General features: G+C 38.2%; 2 protein-coding genes across 3 annotated transcripts in view; one reads left to right on the top strand and one right to left on the bottom strand.

The window, feature by feature from the left end:
* The window catches only part of vangl1 (VANGL planar cell polarity protein 1), a 55,611-nt gene extending 45,923 nt beyond the window's left edge, over positions 1 to 9,688 (top strand). For both annotated transcript variants that reach the window (XM_072686370.1, XM_072686371.1), the window contains exons 7-9: positions 3,220 to 3,358; positions 4,820 to 5,054; positions 7,215 to 9,688. In XM_072686370.1, the coding sequence (XP_072542471.1) occupies positions 3,220 to 3,358; positions 4,820 to 5,054; positions 7,215 to 7,475 (635 nt within the window). In that variant the 3' untranslated portion in view covers positions 7,476 to 9,688. The remainder of the gene's footprint in view (positions 1 to 3,219; positions 3,359 to 4,819; positions 5,055 to 7,214) is intronic.
* A 2,555-nt stretch (positions 9,689 to 12,243) lies between these two features.
* Positions 12,244 to 20,796, bottom strand: casq2 (calsequestrin 2). Its single transcript, XM_072685223.1, has 11 exons — positions 20,346 to 20,796; positions 17,644 to 17,728; positions 17,356 to 17,456; positions 17,168 to 17,279; positions 14,937 to 15,010; positions 14,102 to 14,232; positions 13,942 to 13,987; positions 13,259 to 13,313; positions 13,071 to 13,171; positions 12,882 to 12,956; positions 12,244 to 12,730 (listed from the first exon to the last, which is right to left on the bottom strand). Exons 1-11 carry the CDS (start codon positions 20,580 to 20,582, stop codon positions 12,491 to 12,493), a joined length of 1,257 nt encoding a protein of 418 aa, XP_072541324.1. The 5' UTR covers positions 20,583 to 20,796; the 3' UTR covers positions 12,244 to 12,490.
* Between the last annotated feature and the right edge of the window lie 384 nt (positions 20,797 to 21,180).

Consider the following 21,180-nt stretch of genomic DNA (forward strand, 5'->3'; position numbering starts at 1 on the left):
TAAATTAACCAAAAATATGAAACGTTAAAATATAAAACTATAAAAGTTTTATTCACATGTTTTGACAGCACAGGTTCAGCACTTTTGAATGTAATGACTTACACAATCAAATAATGCATTGATGTTTTTGTCAGCAAAGAAAAGTAGAATACATTGAGATTGACAGGCCAAAAGTGACAGATAATGCATGATCATGCCAAAGCTTTTGCTGTTTGTTAAAAATAAATAAGAAATCTATTCTATTCTGATCAGAGAAATGGACCAAAGCAAATATAATAAGCAAACTAACAAAAAATCTACAGGACTATACAAGCTGTATGAACAAGAGGGGACGCTTCAATCACACAGTAGCTGGAACAATTTACTGTATAGTCTTTTACACAAGCTTTGATTAAAATTACATTATCGTTGATTTTTGTTGGTAAATGAACTAATTATAATTATTGTTTAGGTGTCTAATGTTACATATTGGGGGGAAACAAGTACAAAGTAAAATGGATACGGCACAATTTAAGATAAAAATGAATGTTAATAAATTATTGAAAGAAATAAACATATTTTTGCTTATACATTTAGCTTATCCACTTCGCACAGAATTTTAAACAGTCAAATTTAAGCAAATACATGTGATTATTTACAATTAATTACACAAAATATGAAACAATGGTATTTAATCATTAAATATCTTGTTCTTATAGATATTCCTCATATATGTATCAATCTATCTATTGTCTGTCTAGGAGGTAAACATTGATCTTGTCAGACTTGTTAGCTGAGCTTGGGTAATATAGCTGAGAAATTCTGCTTCTTGAAACACTCCCCTGGGCCTTTCACTTTCACACACACACATATATACACACACACACACACACACACGTATGTATGATCTCACTACATGAAGATGAAGAGTTTGTGTTTTTTTCTCAGGACACACCTTCCACTTAGTCTGCGCTCAGTGCACTGTGTTACACCAGTGTACTCCCTGCACCATCATCAACCCCACTTAACGCATTCCCTAACACACTGACCGACTTCTGTGTGGTGCATCTATCACTGTGACGTGCGTTTGCCCCTAAGGGTGTGTAAACTCAGCGTGACCCAGTGATACTCACCAGGGACAGAGAGGCACCTAGAGTACTGGAGCATTCCCTTCAGTCTGCCACTACGGCACCACACCAGGAATGTGTGTGTGTATTACTGGAAACCGATCTTTCTCTTGCTCTAACTGTGTCCGTGTGTGTGTGTTAATAAGAAAAGTACAGGTGTATATAATTGCATATAAATAGCTGTCATATCCCCAACATCTACTTAAAGTGCATGTGCAGAGCTCCCTGTTCCAGGCATTATCAGCCTATTACCCATATGGCCTAAACACACCTAGAGTTTTCTACCCAGTGAAACCTACAAGCACTTTATATAGCATGCCTAGTAGTGGGGTAACAGTAGAGCTGGGTAATATGACAATATTTTATCGTATCGTGATACATTGTGTTACCGTGATAACAATAAGCTTTTCTAAGCATATGGAGGATACTGTTAGTGCTTAATAAACACTGATCAGCTGCAGGTTTCTTTACTAACCGTGTAATTAGACTGATTAAATTAGATGAAATGCAGCAGATGTTGAATAAAAATCATTGTATTCAGTACGGGAGAGTGTCTGAATAGTAGTTTATAAGAATCTGTTGCTACTGATGCTTTTGTCTGTAATTACATATATTGTGATTAATATTGTGTATCGTGAAAAAGTATTTAAATTTAGTGATTGAGTATTTTTAATATATTGCCCAGTCCTAGGTAACGGCAAATGCAGAAAGAAACCAGACAAATGCCAGATTCTTTGAGTGCTGCCATAGAAAAAACATTTTAGGTTCCTTTAAGAAGCATTTTGGTAAAGGAGATGTGAGTGTGAAGAATCTTTAAGTTGGTAAAAAAAACCTTTACATCCACTTTTTAAAACGTTTTAAAGGTTCTGCACATGCACATTTCAGTTACAAACATGGTTGTTGTTCTTTTCTGATTTTCATTTTGCTATCTTACACCCCGCCAACAGTCTATTTTCACACCTTCCACCTGCATTGTGTAACGTGGTGCTCGTTGCAGATCTATGTGATCGCTTGTTTTTAATGTAACATTCTTTGTATGTTGTTCTCACAGATGTATCACTGCAGTTAGAGGACACTTTCATAGTATCAAGCATTCTACTTCTGTAGTGTGGAGGCCTGTGGCGCCCTCTTGTGTTTATCTAGTTGAACAACGCATAGACTCAGAGAATGGGCTATGAACCCATATAAGCCTTTGCTACAGCAAAGCAAAGCCTTAGAACTACTCAAAATTACATTCTTTGCATAATATTCTGTAGGGGGAAACATAACCTCACAGCACTGGTATGGTGGGGTTTCGAATGGTGCTGATTTTTTTGTTTGGTTGGTTGGTGTTTAGTTGGTGTCTATGTATACAGTATCCAATTTGTATATATTTTGACTAAACTATATATATATAGTTTACTCTATATATATAGTTGTCATTTGTTTTGTTATCACAAACATAAATGATAAGCTTAAAAGGGACAATCTGGCCCCTGTGTTTTTGCGCTGGCCAGCCGAGGCACTTGCTCTGAAGTTACTGATTAAAACAGTAGTCCAATCATGTGATTTTCTGATCCAGCTACAGAAAAGCTGACCTTTGCTAACCCAAGCTATCAGTGATGGCTGTACAGGACTAGCTAGGTTAGTTTTGCACTCATACAGAAAATCCCTTTTCCTCCATAAACATACATTATTAATCATATCCAGCACCTGAGCAAGAATGAATATGTATGACACTTTACACTCCCTACGGCTCCAGTGCTTAAATATGCATATGGAGCTAATATAATATGCTCCTAATTCTGTGTGAATATAATGACACGTGGGTGCATATTAATAGGAGTAGCTCTTTTGAACTTAGCAAAGGTGCTTATTGATGTAGACATGACCTACCTTGGCCTGCAGGGTTGTACTAGGATAGATATTGTATTTTTATTTATTAATATGCTAGTATAGTAGTTTTAGTAGAGTAGTTTTATGCACAAATCTGTATAGCATTATGTGTAAGTTCTGCTTTGCATATTCGGGGTTTTCTCTGCTCCAACACAACTAATACAACTAATCAGACAACAATTCATTATTAAATATGAAGAGCTGTGATTATTGAACTGAAATGATTTTTTGTTGCCAGGTCCCGGTAGTGATGGCGCAGCAAGTCAGTCTCGAGCGAAAATGGCTGCTGCTGCTGCACGGCACAGAGACACTAGCCACAGTGAGCTTTACTACGAGGAGGCTGACCATGAAAGGAGAGTCCGCAAGCGCAAAGCACGGTATGAACATGGCAGAGAAAGAGAGAAGGTGAAAGAGAGTAGTGAAATAGAGTTTTATGAATGGTAACATCCTAAAAGAAAACAGGACGGAACTGGAAACTGTATATCTAAATCAAAGGCGCTCTCAGATATACTTATTATCTTCTGGCAGAATTCTGGTTGGATATTCACCAAGTAGACTTCTAAGCACAGTCCGCATGTTTTCAAAAGGGTTAAGGTCAGGACTTTGTGAAGATCATTCCTTGTAACATATTATTAGTCTGCTTTATCCATTCCACAACCACCCAGAAAGGACCAGCCCCTCCGTACTTGATGGCAATGGTCAAAAGCCGAACTGCACCAAGAGCCCTTCGAGCTTCAAGTATGGCTCTGCTCGACCCGCCATCCCTCAAAATCCACAGAAGACAAGAGCCCAGGCTTTTTTCTGTCCTGCACAAAAGTGGTGGAACAAGCTTCCCCTGGGTGTCCGAGTCTTCAAACCAAGACTGAAGACCCACCTCTGCTGAGAATACTTGGGCGAATAGCAGAGTGGTCACCTTACTGACTTGTGTTTAGTACTGTCTAAACTTAGAGGTATCTTTGAATTATTAGTCTATTCAAACTAGCTGAGGTTATTCTTGGGTAAATAGCAAAGCACTTTTGTAAGTTGCTCTGGATAAAAGCATCTGCTAAATGCCTTAAATGTAAATGTAAATGGTTCAAGGTTAAGCGAAATAATTCTGATGTAGTTTCTGAGGTAGTTTCCCTGGATAATTCCATTCAGTTCCAGTCCCAGAGCATGATGGTACAGTGTTCTTGGGGTTGAATGCCTCACCTTTAATCCTCAAGCATAGCTCTGGTCATTGTAGCCAAACTCAATCCAATCTTTGTCTCATCTGACTATAAATACTTTCTACAGAAGGCTTTTTCTTTTTCCATGTGGTCAGCTGCAAGCTTCAGTCTGGCTTGAATGTGTTGATTTTGGAGCAGGGGCTTTTTTCTTGGAAGTCCATGGCGATGTAAAACTCGCTTGACTGTATTCAGATGCTGGTCTTACAGTAGCTTTCAGTTCAAGGCAGGCCTGTGTCTTGGTGGTTCTTGGGTTTTTTCTAACCATCCAAACCAGTTTTCTCTCAAATATCGGCAGTTTGGTCTTTCGACCTTAGGAAAGTGTCAGATGATCCTGGAATCAGCAGTTTAGTGCCACTGGGAGAAGGGCAAGATGGGGAAACTGTCATTAAGTGTCAGAAATCAGATACCACATCAGCTAGCTAGACATACAGTGCGTATAGAAACAAATGTCTGGTAATTTAGGCATAGTTTGCACAGTGATAATTGGTGGTCATGGACTTACCATTAATCTTGTAGCACCAAACTTCACATGCCTAATGTGTCTTAGCCTATCAACTGTATTTGTGATAAGTGGGAAATTGTGTTATTCAGAGTTCTCCCCAAACTTAAGGTTGTCATTCCTGCTTGCAGGTTGGTGGTGGCAGTAGAGGAGGCATTCACGCACGTACAAAGGCTGCAAGAAGAGGAGAAAAAGAAGCCTCCAGGTGATGTAATGGACCCTCGAGAGGCAGCGCAGGCCATTTTCCCCTCAATGGCCCGCGCTTTACAGAAGTATCTGCGCACCACCCGCCAGCAGCACTGCCACAGTATGGACAGCATCCAGAGCCACCTGGCCTTCTGCATCACCAACAACATGACCCCAAAGGTCTGTACAAACTACACACAAACTCTGCTGTTACTAATTGACTAACTGCTGTGTTGAGCTATGTAATCTACGTCTTACTGCTGTGTATTTTCCTGCCCCTTTACCTCTTCTTCCATTTTTCTTTATTCTCCCTTAACTATTTTCATCCCACTTCTTGACACCTTTTTCTGCCTCTTCCTAAGCATCACATTTATCCTCATTAATTTGAACCCTTCTTGCAAATTAATTCCTTCCCAAGTCAAGTCAAGTGGGTTTTTATTGTTATTTTAACTACATACAGAGCACACAGTGAAACGAAACAACATTCCTCCAGGACCATGGTGCAACATAGACACAGTGCATACAGAACACAAGTGCAACACAGTACAAGTGCAGACAGACAACACAACACAGTACAGACAGAGAATAATAAATAATTAGGGGTAGTGTGCAAATTATGCAGTGTGCAATAAATATCCAGTGTCCAGTGAGGTAGTATAGTTATTAGTGCAAAAATGCTTCTGGGGTAAATGGTTAGAGAGAGAGAGAGTGTGTGTGCATGGAACAGAAAAAACATCAGTTCAGTCTCTGGAGTTGAGAAGTCTGATGGCTTGGGGGAAGCTATTGCAGAGTCTGGTCGTGTTGGACCGGATGCTGCGGTACCTTCTTCCTGATGGCAGGAGGGAGAACAGTCTGTGTGAAGGGTGGGTGGAGTCATCCACAATGCTGGTTGCTTTGCGGATGCAGCAGGCAGTGTAAATGTCCATGGCGGAGGGGAGAGAGACTCTGATGATCCTCTCAGCTGTCCCCCACCATTCAGCCTGTTTCCTAACTCATCCCAACCCCCTTCTCTATACATCCTGACCTCAGCCAGCACCTACAACAACCTGTTCAGCCCTATAGGGCTAAAATTCATCAACTGATTGGTTCCGTTACTGCTGCTACCTTAACCCGGAGTCTTATGGCCCCTTTTTTGAACTGCACTTTCTCACCCTTTCCCTCTTGACCACCCCAACCAGCCCCATTGACATTGCCACTTGGAAGTCTGTTGCCTCACAGAATTCTGCGTCATCCATCCGTCTATTAAACTTGTTCTCTGTCTAGAAAGTCTAGCTCCCCTTCCTCTGGACGACCTACCACCATCAATGTACATTACTGCAGTCACACCCCTTCAGAAAAGGAGAGACAGTTACTCCAACAGAAAGTCTCCTATAATACCCTTAATTTCGGAAGAAACAATGAATGAGCAGGTTTCCCAAAACTTTAGAATCATTAAGTCACCTTCTAAAGGAAGCTTTTTAACAAGACGAACAGCATGCAGCACATTACCTCAGTTCTGTATATATCTCTCCTTATTTGTACCATAGATGCAGTCAAAACTTTACAACATACTGTATATAATTTTATAATTATTTCTACACACATATATATATCCTTGTACTTACTATAGCACCTATTACTGGCCAGTATACCGGTTAATTCAGTGTACAGCTTAAAACTCGTCTGTGTTTCTTACATACTGTAATATATTATGCTATTAAATATGCAGAACAAAATTTAGTGCTGCAAAATTCAGATGCATGACAAACAGCACTGATGCTCATCACTAATGGCTAACACAAACAAAAACTCATTCCCCTCATGCTGCCACTGCTGAGCCCTCTGCAGCAAAGGCTGCCCACCGTTCCAGGCTCACATGCTCACTGTCCCACTATGCGCTCATTACTGTGTATGTATGTGTTTACTGTACGGGAGGGTATGGGTTGTGTCATTTTGTGGAGCCAAGCAAACCTTGTAGTACTCAAAGGTCATAAAAAATACCATAAAAAAATACCATAATACAAATTTCTGGTCATACCGTCCAGCCCTGATACCACCCATCACTCTACAAAGAAGTTTAATTTGCTGCTTCTGAACAATTATCACTGTACTGTTGCTTCATTGCTTCGTTTCAATGACAAGGAGAAGTGTGGATAATTTTGTTCTTAGTTTTATGGTCATGTTTTGCCTGTTAAATGTATTAAATTGTTGAAATGACAAATGTAGTGTGGGTCTAACATTCTAAAAACGTTTATCCAAGCCTGCAACCCCTATCTATGTTATGAGCACAGGGGGCTGTTTGAGGGTCAGTCTTCAGGTTCAGAATTGTTTAACAGAACTGTAATGTTTTTTCTGTCTCAGGCATTTCTGGAGAGTTATCTTACCTCAGGGCCCACCCTGCAATACGGAAGGGAGTGTTGGCAGGCTCTGCAGTGGACGCTGGTCAGCGAGGCCGCAGTCACCAGCCCCCTGCGAGATGGTACTGAATTCCAGCTGAAAAACCCTGACTTCAGCCTGGTGATCAGCAGCAAGGCCATACCCCACCTCAAACTCAGCGAGGTGTATGTCCACCCAAAATCGCACAAATTTGTCCTGCTACTGCAGTCAGAGACATCAGTCTGACACCTGAGGACTCTCCACTCCATTATCTTACTTTTCTACACGAAAAACTTTGGAACAGTGTTTTTTTCTGTTTTGGATAAGTTACCCACACTTTTTTCACTTTTTACAAATTACGTTTTACATATCGGACATATTTTGATACGCAGCAGTGTCTTTTTGTGGAACTAAATGGAAAAAAAAAACACATTTCTGTATAGGAAAGATATGCCTAGTACTTGCAAGTACGAGAGCGTATATATGTGCATAAGAGGTGGTATGAGTGTTTGTGCATTGCGCAGTGTTTAAGAAAAAAACGGTATATTAAGGGTGAGGTCAAACAGTAGTGTAAAGTAGGAAGTGTTGTGGTACACGTCGTTTAAAATGTCTGCCAATCAGAATAACACAGTTTTAGACAGATATGGAAGGATTTTACCTTTTAATTTGTTTTCCAAATTCCATATGCTTATGAAAATTAAGTGGGGAGAAAATCGTGAATATTCAAAATGTTAAACTCAAGGTTTGGGCACCCCTGGTCAAAATATCCGTTACTTTCTTACATCTTACATTTCTTCAATATTTTAAGCAAGACTGTGTTTGCTTGTTTTTATTGTTGTAGAAGCAAACGTTTGAACACCCTTCATGGTAAGCACATAGTAAAACCCCTGGCAAGTAGCACAGCTTGTAAATGTTTTTTTTAAAGCCGACAATCCTTCGAGTAGTTCCTCCAGGCTCTACATTTCCTGTTAACGGCCATTTGTTAATTATATGTCAAACTGAGTAAGTGGCTTCATATCTTCTGCTGCTTTGTGCGTATCACTTATCTTTATTTTGAGAGTTGTAGGAAGCAGCTTAGAGGAGCCCATGGCTGCTGATTGTAGGGACAGGGTTTGAGGAGTCTGAGTATATATAAAGCTTTGAAATTAGCATGAACTGGCGTTTCCTAACCACCTTGGTAAAAGTTATTTGAGAGCTCAGATTGTTAGGGGTGCCTAAAATTTGATTGGTTTCCATTTGTCCACCCTAAAACTGTACAAAACACAATAGTAATTCAAATGAATAACAATAAATAATAATACATTAATCTGGCTCTAGGATTAATAGATTGCATTTATGTTGCATTTGTCTGAAATGTCAGAAATGTTTACTAACAGAATTCAACCACTGCATAATGGCATTTCTTGTAACAAAGGCTGGAACATATTCCGTCTTTGTTACCATACTTAAGTATTATGTTGGAGGATTTGTACTTTTAAAGTATTTTTGAAATTTGAAAATCTCAAATGCCAAGAGTTTTTTTTTTTTCCCACATGTTTGAATTGTATTCTTTTAATTAAACATCTAACCACATCAGTCATGATATCATATCATATTCAAACTATCTTGGTGAGTAGTACAGTCTATTAATACATTTAGTTATAAATACATTTGTTTTCATAAAACTTATTGGAATTGTTTTGTTTAATTTTTGCACACTGTATGTTGTCCCACTTTGCTTTGGTAGTGCACCACACCTTCAAAGTTGTAATTTAAGTACTGTAGTAAACCTACAAACTACATATGAAGATACAAACCTGGGGATGCTGCCTAAACTGCCTTTCTGATCAGCCTCGTTCTACAGCAGTTCTTGCTTTTTACAGGGCTCAAGATATTCACCAAAAGTGTTCATGAAATCAATCATGTGTACAACTACTTACCATACTTTTTTACTCATTGCTCACAAAGACTGTTTTATACTTTGTTTCTCTTTTCTGATAAACAACTAGAAGCCCTGGTTTGCTTGTATACCTTCTGTGTCCCCTGCTGCCTCTCTGTAGTATCTTTAACTTTTGTGGTTAAATGGAATGGTGGATTTTTTTGTGTTTGCTAAGAACATGCAGGCCATGATCTCCTCCTGCAGATTTTTATAATAGATGGATTTCTTTTTACAAGCCACTAAACAGTGACACTGGATTGGTTTGTATTTTTTTTACATTGATATTTGGATGTGTATATATGTATGTGTATATATTTAATTTATGAGTTTATGTACAAACAGTTTGTATACCTCCATCTGTATATATTTATATAAAGCTATTAGTTTGTTTTTTCTATGTTAACGTAGGCATATTTTCATTTTCTTTGAGTCCTTACAGATCCCCTCTTCTTCCTTGCATTGGCGTCTGCTGATTATATGCATTTGCTAAAAAGTGCTTAAAAAGAACTCAATTCTAATAAATTGTATACGTTCAAGTTCATAGACAAGTGTTTGGATTTTTCTTTTTTTTTCAATCTTATTCAGTGACTAAGATGTAAATGAGGTGCTATCTATATACAGTTAAACGTAAGTGAACTATTTTTAATTACTTGTTTTTTCACATCAATTATTAATGAAATGTGTCCTGATCATTCTACAATCAAGTTGATCAAGTTACAATTATAGTCAGTTAAACTTAAACAATAACGCACAAACAGATGAACTATTCATGTTCTTTATTGAGCACAGTGACTTACCACCCACAGTGCAGGCTAGAAAAAGTAAGTGGACCTCAGTGTTGATGGCTAATTGGCAAAAGTTCCTTTAAGGAACCAAGATTGGATGGTGCTTTGTCCATCAAATAAAGACACACAAAGCCTGGTTACTGATACATGTTTTTCCCTTGAGAAAGATCACTATGAACTTTGCCTTGATGCAGAAAACCTTCAGAAAACCTCAGATGACCTCAGAAGATATGTTACAGAGATGCAAAAAAGACCTGGGTGTTTTCAGTTCACAGTACAGAGTTATGATCACCCCAAGAGTACAATAAGCAGTCCTGAAAGAGGTAAGAAAGAAGCCAAAGGGGACAGCAAAAAGCCTTTGTTCATGTGTCTACTATTAGAAAAACACTGAACCTAAATGGAGTTAAAAGGAAACCACAAAGGACACTGCTGCTGACCAAAACTAACTGGATATTCCACAATGCTTCTGGGAAAATATTTTATGGACAGGAACTGCACAACACTATGTTTGGAGGGAAAATAACTCTGCACACCACACAAAATCTCATCCCAACAATGAAGCATGGTGGTGGGAGCATCAGAGCATCGGGAGCAGGGCCTCATCTCAGGACATCTTGCTATTGTTGAGGGACCAATAAATTCAAAAGTGTACTAAAATATTTTACAGGTGAGGGCAGCTGTCTATGATTTCAGGCTGAAAACATTATGATGATTTAACGCTTACAAATAAATCAACTAAAGAATTTGTGTTTTGGAGAAGTCAAGTTCAACCTTAACAATGTTGATGATGCTACAAAAAATGCTTTTCCTTGAACATAGTAATACTGAAAAATACATTTTAGGCTTGTAACATTAGTGTAAGAATTTCTCAAGCTTCAGGCAGTGTACTTTGTGTAATAACATTTTGTTATGTAACTTTTAAAGGCATGAATGCTTCAGATGTCTGGTTCATATCAGCATCACTGTTAACAATTCTGACTTGGCAAAATTCTCTCCACACTGAAATAAGAGATGAAGAAGCAATGGATGTTATATGTGTTCCTCAGATGTCTTTCTTATCTGGTGTGGTGTTTTTTCTATTGGTACATGTCATGCCTAAGAAATGCATGAAAAAGTGAAAAGAAGTAACTTATTTTAGATGGCATGAAAACAGATTTGAGGATCGAGGACAGACTATGAATATAACATTTTAGAAAAAATATCTATTCTTCCTCTTTTTCTCTTTCTTTCTGCTTTTCAGGTGACAATGGAGTTTACCTTAAAAATGAATTCACCTCATACATTTAATCAGAATGTAACAGTTTAAAAACATTAACAGTGTACAGTGCTTCTTGAATGGGTCCTTTAGCACCTGTGCAGTGTTTCAGACCGTTTGGTACTTGTTTACAAGACTCAAATATCAAATTGAATGATGGCTCTCTATGCTCTCATTCAGGAGGTTATAAAAACAGACAGTCTGTAGCATTACTGTGGTAACAGGAAACAAAACAGGGGAAACCAGGGATATGCCCACCATTAGCAGGATTAGCAGGAAGAGATTAACACAGTTAATTATAGAATGACAGGTGCCCTGTTTATCATTAACATCATATTCATTTATAATAAATAAATACATAATAATTCCCTTAATAATAAAAATGTATCATTACTAATACTTATTTATATATATTAATTATAATATAAATTATAAATGATTTTGTGAAATATTATGTATTTATTTATTATAAATTAATTTAAGAAATGAATCAGTTAGGTGGAGAACAGAAAGCAGATTGACCCCATGTGTTTTAAATGCAGAGCCGAGCTATTATTCTTCATTGATGTCATTACAATTTCTTGTTAACCAGTTTTCGTGTCATAATAAATGTCATAATTGTCATAAATCAATAATACATTCAGAATCATCTTATGTCATGGATATTGGCACAGGTGTGATAATCTTCGGCAATCAGCCTTCAGCCTCATGCCTTCAACCACAGTACAATCATGCGAATTTCTCACGATATAGGATGACTTTTTGGGGTGTTTTTGTGTAATTATACTGCATGTCCACATTGTATATTTTCATTATTAATAATAAATACAACAATGGCCAAATCAAAATGCAAATGTAACAATTCAACTACATTACAATTATTATAATTAGATCATGGAGTCTTTCTACTTTGCCAAAGATCTAACACGATTGCAACTGTAACAACTGCAATTTCCCCTCCTGGGATTAATAAAGTATTTCTGATTCTTATTCTGAAATCCATAAGATGTTTAGATATGAATTGTAGACTGGTTGCAAAAACATTTTGTGTAATAATGTTTAATTTGAGATGATTTTCACAATGTTCATACAGTTTGACTGAGCAGTAAATAAAATAGAGTTGTCTGTTTGTAGTCTCAAAATCAGCTCCGTATCAGAATGATGAATATGAAAGTTTGTCATTTGTCAAAGATGACCAGATATAGATGAACATACAAAATGACTTTAGTGTTATGGAGTTCATTCAGGATCTAGTTATCCATTTAAGAGTCTGTTTGGTTTCCACAGAATTCATATATATTAATTACTCATCATCATCGTCATCATCATCGTCATCTTCATCATCATCGTCATCATCATCATCATCATCGTCATCGTCATCATCATCATTTTCATCATCATCGTCATCATCATCATCATCATCATCGTCATCGTCGTCCTCTGTGTTGACCTTTCCAGAGAGCACATCTTCTATCCAGTCCTCCAGCTCCTCAGCAGAGGGCAGGTCCTCATCGTCATCCATTTCCAGCCACACGCTGTCCGCCTAGCAAAAGATCAGTCAGAAGTCAAAAAACAAAACCACACTCAAACTAAGTAATAACTAATTAAGTAATAATGTTTTTAAGTCCACTCCAAGTTTAAACACTTGAATCAGCACTGGTAGTGGACCTAAAAAAGGATGATGTTACACTTACATCTGTGACATTAACTATTCCAATCTGAGGCCTGAAGAGGTCAACCTTAAAGGTCTTCTCCCAGTAAGGAATTAGCTGAGAAAATAAAAAGAAATAGGAAAAAAAGAAATGAAGGAACAGAACTGTCTCTTCATTTTGAACAGGTATAGCACATTAGAAAGCGATCATTGTTCCTAATCAGGTGCTTACCAGTGGGAAATCATCAGGATCAATCCAGACGATACTCAGCTCAGGGTTTTCAGTGTTGTCCCTGGCAACTTCTTTCAGAATCTCTAAAAACTCAAAGCCATCTGAAAACAACATAGAGAGATTTGGCACACATGTAGTTAAATGTTTACCAGCCTACATGCTTTAAGCTTTACTTCTTTGACAGGTACCTGGGTCCTCCTCTTCTGCAAAGGCAACAATGTGAATTCCATTCAAATCATCCTCCTGAAGAGAGAGGAGATGAGAGAGAGGAGAAGAGAAGGGAGGAAATGTGAGAAGAGAAGAGAAAGGAGAGAAGAAAAGAGAAGAGATGAGAAATTGTGAAAAGAGAAGAGAAGAGAGGAAAGGTGAGGACAGAAGAGAAGAGAAGAGAAGAGAAGAGAAGAGAAGAGAAGAGAAGAGAAGAGAAGAGAAGAGAAGAGAAGATAGAAATTGTGAGAAGAGAGGAAAGGTGAGGAGAGAAGATAAAAGGAGAGAAGAAAAGAGAAGAGATGAGAAATTGTGAAAAGAGAAGAGGAGAGAGGAAAGGTGAGGACAGAAGAGAAGAGAAGAGAAGAGGAGAGAGGAAAGGTGAGGACAGAAGAGAAGCGAAGAGAAGAGAAGAGAAGAGAAGAGAAGAGAAGAGAAGAGAAGCGAAGAGAAGAGAGAAAATGTGAGGAGAGAGGAGAAGAGAAGAGAAGAGAAGAGAAGAGAAGAGCAATTACTTCAATGGGATACATTTTGAACAGGGTATAAGTACATATTACACATATTATTACAACACTTGTGATGATTATGCTGGTCAGTGGCCAATAAAACATATAGAGTGTTGCCAGGAAAGGTTCAAATATTGCAACTTTCAAACATTTCTCACCCAGGTTTCAAACATATCCTCAGCCCTCAGTTTTCTCAGTGTTGGCCTATAAAAACATGATGAGAAGATGGATATGTAGAAGGCTGCACAATTTATGGTAATGAATTGATCCAACACAAATATCCATTCATCCATCCGTCTATCCAGCCACTGCAGTTACCTCCTGTGCTCAGTGATAAAAGCCACAAGCTCCTCCTCAGTATGGGGCTTGTCTGGAATGGTGACTGGTTCCTCCATGAAGGGCTCGTAGAAGTCTACCTCATTCATCTTCAGAGTTAGCTCCTTAGCAACCTGAAACATAAAAAAATTAAAAATATTATTAAGAAAACAGAAGTAGTATTAAAGTGCCTATACAGTGCCTCAGTCAGAAATGCTCTTATAGCCATTAATGTTCATGAATGCCTCAAGGACTCTCAAGAAGGTGCCTCTTTTTTCATCTATCTCTCTATATATCGTCATTGTCATACCAAAACCATTTATCTCCAAAATGACAACTTTCTTAACCTTCAGTGGAAGCCAATATAAAACAATTTTATTTAAATAAGTAATTTTGGAGCATTTTTATTGGTCGTTTCAATTCCAACCGTGTAAAAAAATGACAAAAATGGATTTACAAGGTTTTTCTGTAACAGCAAAGATATACACTGTAGGCCAGTTCCACAGACTTAGATAATTCTTTTTAGTCTGCACTTAGGCTTGATCTGGGTCTGGGTAATTGGTACCTTCCTGGGTAGACACCTTCCAATCCAGTGTTTTTTTAACTAAGTTTTAAGACTAAATTGTACATAAAAATAATATGTTTTTGGTAAAAGAGATGTGTGTGTAAAGGAACTTTTAAAGGTTTAAAGAAGTTGATGTAAAAGTTCTTAACCAATTTCAAACTTCTTTACACTAACAGCTCTTACAAAAATGGTTCATTTTGGACCCTAGGATAGTTCTTCTAAGGTATGTGCGTGTGTTTGCTGTACATCCTCACAGCTTAATGTGGAACTCACAGATTTCTCAAAAGTGGCAAAAAATTTGATAAAGGGTTGGAACTGTTCAGCCGCTTCCTGAAAAGCCAGGAAATCTGAGAAGAGCAGAGAAAAGAAGAGATAAGAAGAGAGGAAGAAAAATATAACAGAAAATATATTTATTAGACAAGAAAATTCACCATTAGACAGATTTTGGCCTCCGCCTTTAACCCATCCATGCAGTGAACACTCACATACACACTAGTGATCCAACACACACAGTGACAGTGAGCACACGTGCCTGCTCAAGGGTCCAACAGTGGCAGCTTGCAGAGTCCAGGTATTGAACCCATAACCCTGCCACCAGTGCTCTAACCACTGAGCCACCACTGCCCCAAACAAAGTGGTCCATTCATGGAAATGAACCTGGGTCTCCCGCATGGCAGGCGAGAATTATACCACTGATCCACCAATGTACTGTTACACTGTTAGAACTCATTGCTAATATATTATAATATATTATAACTGAGTGGATCAAAGGTACAATACTGTGTTTGCATAGTTGCATACAACCAGTTCACATAAATTAGGATTGTCATAATAGTATGAGATTATGAATATCAAATTAGTTATGAATATCAAATAACTATAAATATATGTAACAAGCTCCAGCTCATCAACAATAAAGTGTGTCACTAAATAAGCAGTTTTAATTTGAAATTTTAATAGAAGCTTCAATCAAAGCTCATGTTACAATTAAGCAACTAATGGCTATTAATAACCCTTTAGACAAAGCCTGCTATTTATTATAAAGTATAAAGAATTTGAATCAGATTTATTGGCCAAATATGTTCACACACACAAGAAATTTGTTTCCGGCTGTTAGTGAATCTCTAGTATTAACAATATACAGCTACTCTACACATCATTCACAGACAATACACAATATTCAGAGAACAATAGTATACACAGTATACACAGACTTCACGAGGACATTTCTATACAGTGTGCTTTACAGTGTTATTCGCAACAATGTACAGATTTAATATGTATATAAATATATATATGTAATAATAATGGAGTAATTGTAGGATAAGAGTGATAATAGCTGATCAGTAATATCTATGGCCTATAGCTGATGATGATGATCAGCTGTTGATGAAGGTGATGGCCTAAGAGTAAAAACTGTTCTTGTGTCTGATAGTGGACATAGTTATGTAGCGTCTGCCAGATGGGGGCAGCTGAAAGAGGTTGTTATTAAAATATGCATACATTGTTTACAATAAAGGTGCTACCTAGAATTCTTTTTAGCATCTTTTAGGGAACACTGACAGTGCATGCATGTGTTAAAGTGCATATGCATTTATGTATGTGTACATATGCCTTACTTAATGTAATAGTAAATGGCAAATGGCTAATGAGAGTTTGCTTTCTGCTCTGTTTGCTGACAGTCTAAAAGAGTAAAGACTTAAATAGCTGACCTCTGCACCCTGGCTCTTTGCTATATATATTCATATACACATGTAAGCAATAGAGTAACAGAAGTGTGTACACCCCCACTTCTTCCATAAAACTTCAATTAAGTAGATATATTGTGCATTATAATTAGGTAACATCTACATGAAATCTACTTATAAACAAACTGTCTGGTGAAATAATTGATTCTGTTGGGGCCAGTGTTAAATTTGGACTAGGATTAGGGTCATGTTTTGACCTGCGGGCCTACATGTAATCTACTGTATATAAGGCTATCCAAACAATTGTAAATAAATATTTAATACGTAAAAATGTCCGTTATTGCAACAAGCAATAACCTTAAAAGTTATTGCAACAACAAGCTTAAACCTTATGTTAAAATCCAGTTACTGAATGTTGTCAGTATCGTTGAGTGTCTTATCTTATGACTTGTGTTACCCTTTTTACATGTTCAGTAACTTTTCGAGTAAACATGTAAACTTGGAGGCTCCAAAATAAAGTTAGAAATGGGTATATTTGGTAGACTATAAACATAAGTCTGTTTATAATCTACTGAATTTAAGCATCACTGAAAGTCTATCAGTAACATTAGAAAAGGACGACATAGTGCTAACTGAATTTCTATTAATATAGCATAACCTACATCAGTAAAACAGCTAGCTAATATTAACAAATATTAACCCTTTAAGTTGTAGCTAAATGTAGTGCAGGGCCTCAGTACATTGTTACACCCCTGTGTCACTAAACACAGTAATTATAGCTGACTACCGCTAGTTTGGTAGTTAGCACACACTCACATTCTGACTCCGGATTCTTGAAGTAGCCAACGAGTCTGATGTCCTCATCCATGCGGTCAAAGGCCTGGAGCTCCAGAGCATTATCAAGGACCTCAACTGGATCCTCCAACAACTACAAAGGTACACAGTTCAGTACTGTTGTAAAAAATAGAGCACAGATATGGGACAGTATATAGAAAAAGTCTTACATCCAGCAGGAACTCCACAAGCGTGTCTGCAGAAAGTAACCCATCAAACTCGATCACACGTTCGTCTTTAAAGACATACACACTGCCTTCTTCTTGTAGACCTAAAAGAATACATACACATCTACATTAGTCAGCACTGCTGCTGCTAATACAACACGGTGGAGGCATCAAACATCACAATTAGTAAAGTAATCAGTCATTTAATGTAGACGTGGCAGATTAAGTAGACTATGCTAATGCTAATGAGCCCATTATAATGCAGTCACCTAAAGGTTCTCTCAGTCTTACCTAATTTCTTAGCGACTTTGGCATCCTTCTCAGAGTCCACCATCCCAAAACCAATGTCCTTCTCTTCCAAAACCTGAGCAGCTAGCTGCAGATACACACACAATGGAAATGTCATTTTAAAAAATTCACACAGTTTATACTATTAGATGCCTATTAGATGACTATTTAGATGCCGACATTTAGCGATTTTTTCCATTATTATAAGAGCATCGCTGCAAACAATTCTGCTGTTGAAAAGCAAGCACATCATGAATCTGATGTAGACTTTTAGTTAGGAGTTTTCTAAAGAACTCATTTTAAGGAAATTCTTTGGAAGATATTGGTGAATGATGCCCATTGCTTTTTTTTATTGCAGAGTTTAGATAAGCTACAGTGCACCAGTGTCATAAATAATAAATAATTAATAATGTGCATATAATAAATAAATAAATAAACCCACTATGCTACTGCTAACTGCTAACCATAAGTGTCAATATGTTGACATGAATTATGAAAAATAGTCTGTTTATGGAGATCAAATCATTAATGGCATTACTGTGCCCACAGTCAAAAGGTCAAGTGTGCTCAAGTCCATTTTATAAGCCCATCAATAAACTTGCTGTTTCCTCATAAGCATCATCCATCATCAATTATGTTTTTGTCACATTCTATTAGGTGAAGGATAAAACTCAGAAAATCCTGTCAAAACACATACACTATACGTCCAAATGTTTGTGGACACCCCAAATGCAGATCCAGTTCTGCTGATCCTGTAATATAGCTCCAGTTGCCAAATACATCTGTCAGTTTCTGACCTCTCAAAGTCACAGTCTCAGAGTTACAGAACTGTCTACACACTATTCCTAAATCAGCACTCCAGTGGAGACCTGTTTTTATTTCAAAGACTACCTGAATTCAAGATTTAGTTGGTATTCAAGTTTCAAGATTCAAGTTTAAGATGGTATACCTTAGGGGGACATCTCTATTTGCACCCATTGCTGACATAGATGTGTAAAAGCACACACACACAAATCTTGTCCAGTCCCTACTGTATACACCTTAACCCATTGCCACCATGCCAATGGTGCAGCCTATAGTGTATATAGGGGAAGCTTGTGTATCCTCAGGGGGCAGTCCATACAATCCATATATAGAAATGAATCTGCTAAAACAGCAAAGTTTGAATTCATAGTTTATGTGAAGTCAAGAAAACAAATGCATTTGCATATCGGCCTATTTGGTCTATAGCAGTTTAGCTCCACCCATTAATGCTGAAGTTATAAGGAGTGTTTCAGCCCAGACCGCTTTTTAAACGAGGTACAATATACATACAGTAGCCAATCAGAACATGTACATAAGTATTAAATACACAGAAACAGACTAATTAGTTTCAAGAGTAACCAGCATGCTGTGAAAAGGTTGTATATACATTCATTAGGATTGTTTTGGGAGCATACATCCATACCAATATCATTTGTGGATCTCAGGGGAACAAATACAAGACAAATAGTCTGAATAATTGGTCTGAAGTTGGGCACACTGTCACTAAAGAATCCCCACTGAAACATACGCTCAGCTTAATCTGCATCTGGAAAGAGAGAAAGTGTTGTCCACTGTAATTACATTGATAGGGTGACACTAAAGGATGTCCCTTTGTGTTGGTCTATTGCTTTACTCCATGGGCATACATTAGAACAGCAGATAGTTGAGAGGTACGATCTCTACCAATTTAGGGTGTCCTAAGGATAAAAACAGGTCTCAATTGCTCCAGTGCAAGTGATCAAGAATAGAAGAGAACTATGTATGTAGCCAGGTCTGTAGCTCCAAGACAAATGACTTTGAAAGGTCAGAAACTGATGGCCGTTTTTGGCGTTATCTTGCAGGCTCAGCAGAGCTGGGTCTCTTTGTACTAACTAGGCTTCAGGTTTGCAGTGTTTCAGTAATAGGAAGGAGTTTTAGTGTAAAGCAGCATTATCTAGACTGACTATGTGAAGGTACTGGGGTATGAAAAACACACTAACCACCAACCACAATATTTTCAATTTGAGCTGCTGGAAGACCAAGTCAACTGAGACTTGAACTAGAGAACATCTTAAACCCAAATACAAATCCCAAATCCCATCCATATGATGAATGCTAAAGCAGCCTGAGAAAATTGAGACTCTTACATAGTGTCATGACCGAAGAAAAACAAAGAACACAAATACCCTCCACATTGCCTGGGGGCTGCAAAGTTTGTAACGGTGCAACCTCTGATCTGAGTGTCATTTCCATAGTGGATGAGATACCTTACTACTGGACATTGAATAATATGAATATTATGAACCTGCAGAACTGGACCCCTGATAGTGACCTTCACACACAATAAGCACAATTAACAAAATAAGCACTTTTAATTGCTTATTTCAGCTTCAACAAGATTATTTTTTAATAACGCTAAGCAATTTCCTAAGAAAAGTTTGTTAAAATTGCATTAGATCGAGGGTTGAGCCCTTTGAGCTTAGGTCATAGCGGTCCTGCATGATCTGTAAAATTGTCTTTACAGTCATTTTCAGTGATTTCAATCGGTCTGTTTATCATGAAATGTTCACACACTGGTCAAACTGCTGTCTAAGTGCCTCAGTTTTGCTCAAAATCACTCCATCTACTCCATCCACTCTCAATCAATCTCCACCTCTCCTTCTCTCTCTCTCTCTCTCTCTCTCTCTCTCTCTTTCTCTCACCTCCAGCACCAGCTCAGTCATTTGGAACTGTTTCTCCAGCTCTTTGCTGGCTGGTGCAGGTGGGTGGTAGAGCAGGCACAGCATGCGGTGGTTCTTCAGAGCCTTGCGGTAGTTCTTCCCATCGATGTCCAGTACGCGGTCCTTGCCGTCATAGCGGGGAAACTCCAGGCCTTTCTCTGCCCAGGCCAGGGCCGCCAAACTCAGACATACCAGCGCCAAGAACCAAGGGCTCCTCATGGCTCCCGACACTGACACAAACACACTGCTAAAACTCACACACACTCTGGCCTGTCTCCAGCCACTCTTCTGTGAAGCGCCACACGAGCCAGAGAACAAGTCTGACAGAAAAAAATCCTTCAAAAAGAAAAGCAAAGAGGTCAGAAGAATATAACTGAGGAGGACAAAAGATCAAGCCCTCCTTCGTCCATGAACATATACGAGGAAAAGATCCCTCTAGCCACACTTTCTCTTTCTCTCTCTCTCTCCTAGTCTCCCTTTCTGTCTCTCACCCTTGCTCTCTCACAACTTGTTGGAGACAAAGCCCAGGGCTAACGGTTGGTGCTGTAGTTAGGATGAGGGAAGGAGAGAGAGAGAGGGATACCTTACATAGCAGTGGCCTTCTCTCTGTCTCTGTGGGCCTTTTTTAGGAACCCAGTTGTTTCAGGGCTAAAAATACTCTAGTTAAACAGCAAGGGGGCAGGAACAGTGTGGAGGACTGAACACAGTTTGGTTACACAAATTTATCATTTGTGGAACAAGAGGGAGATTGATAAGGTTAACGTGTCCCGGGTCTAGTGCCCCATGAAGTAGCACTGGAAAAGAGAGAGAGATGTGC

This window comes from Salminus brasiliensis, chromosome 8 (assembly GCF_030463535.1).
Source record: "Salminus brasiliensis chromosome 8, fSalBra1.hap2, whole genome shotgun sequence".
Classification (NCBI taxonomy): domain Eukaryota; kingdom Metazoa; phylum Chordata; class Actinopteri; order Characiformes; family Bryconidae; genus Salminus; species Salminus brasiliensis.

Coding starts and splice junctions, on each gene's coding strand:
- casq2 (XM_072685223.1), bottom strand. CDS start 20,582: ATGAGGAGCCCTTGGTTCTTGGCGCTGGTATGTCTGAGTTTGGCGGCC. Junction 17,729..20,345: donor TGACTGAGCTGGTGCTGGAG/GTGAGAGAAAGA, acceptor GTGTATCTGCAG/CTAGCTGCTCAGGTTTTGGA. Junction 14,233..14,936: donor TTGCCACTTTTGAGAAATCT/GTGAGTTCCACA, acceptor TTTATGTTTCAG/GTTGCTAAGGAGCTAACTCT.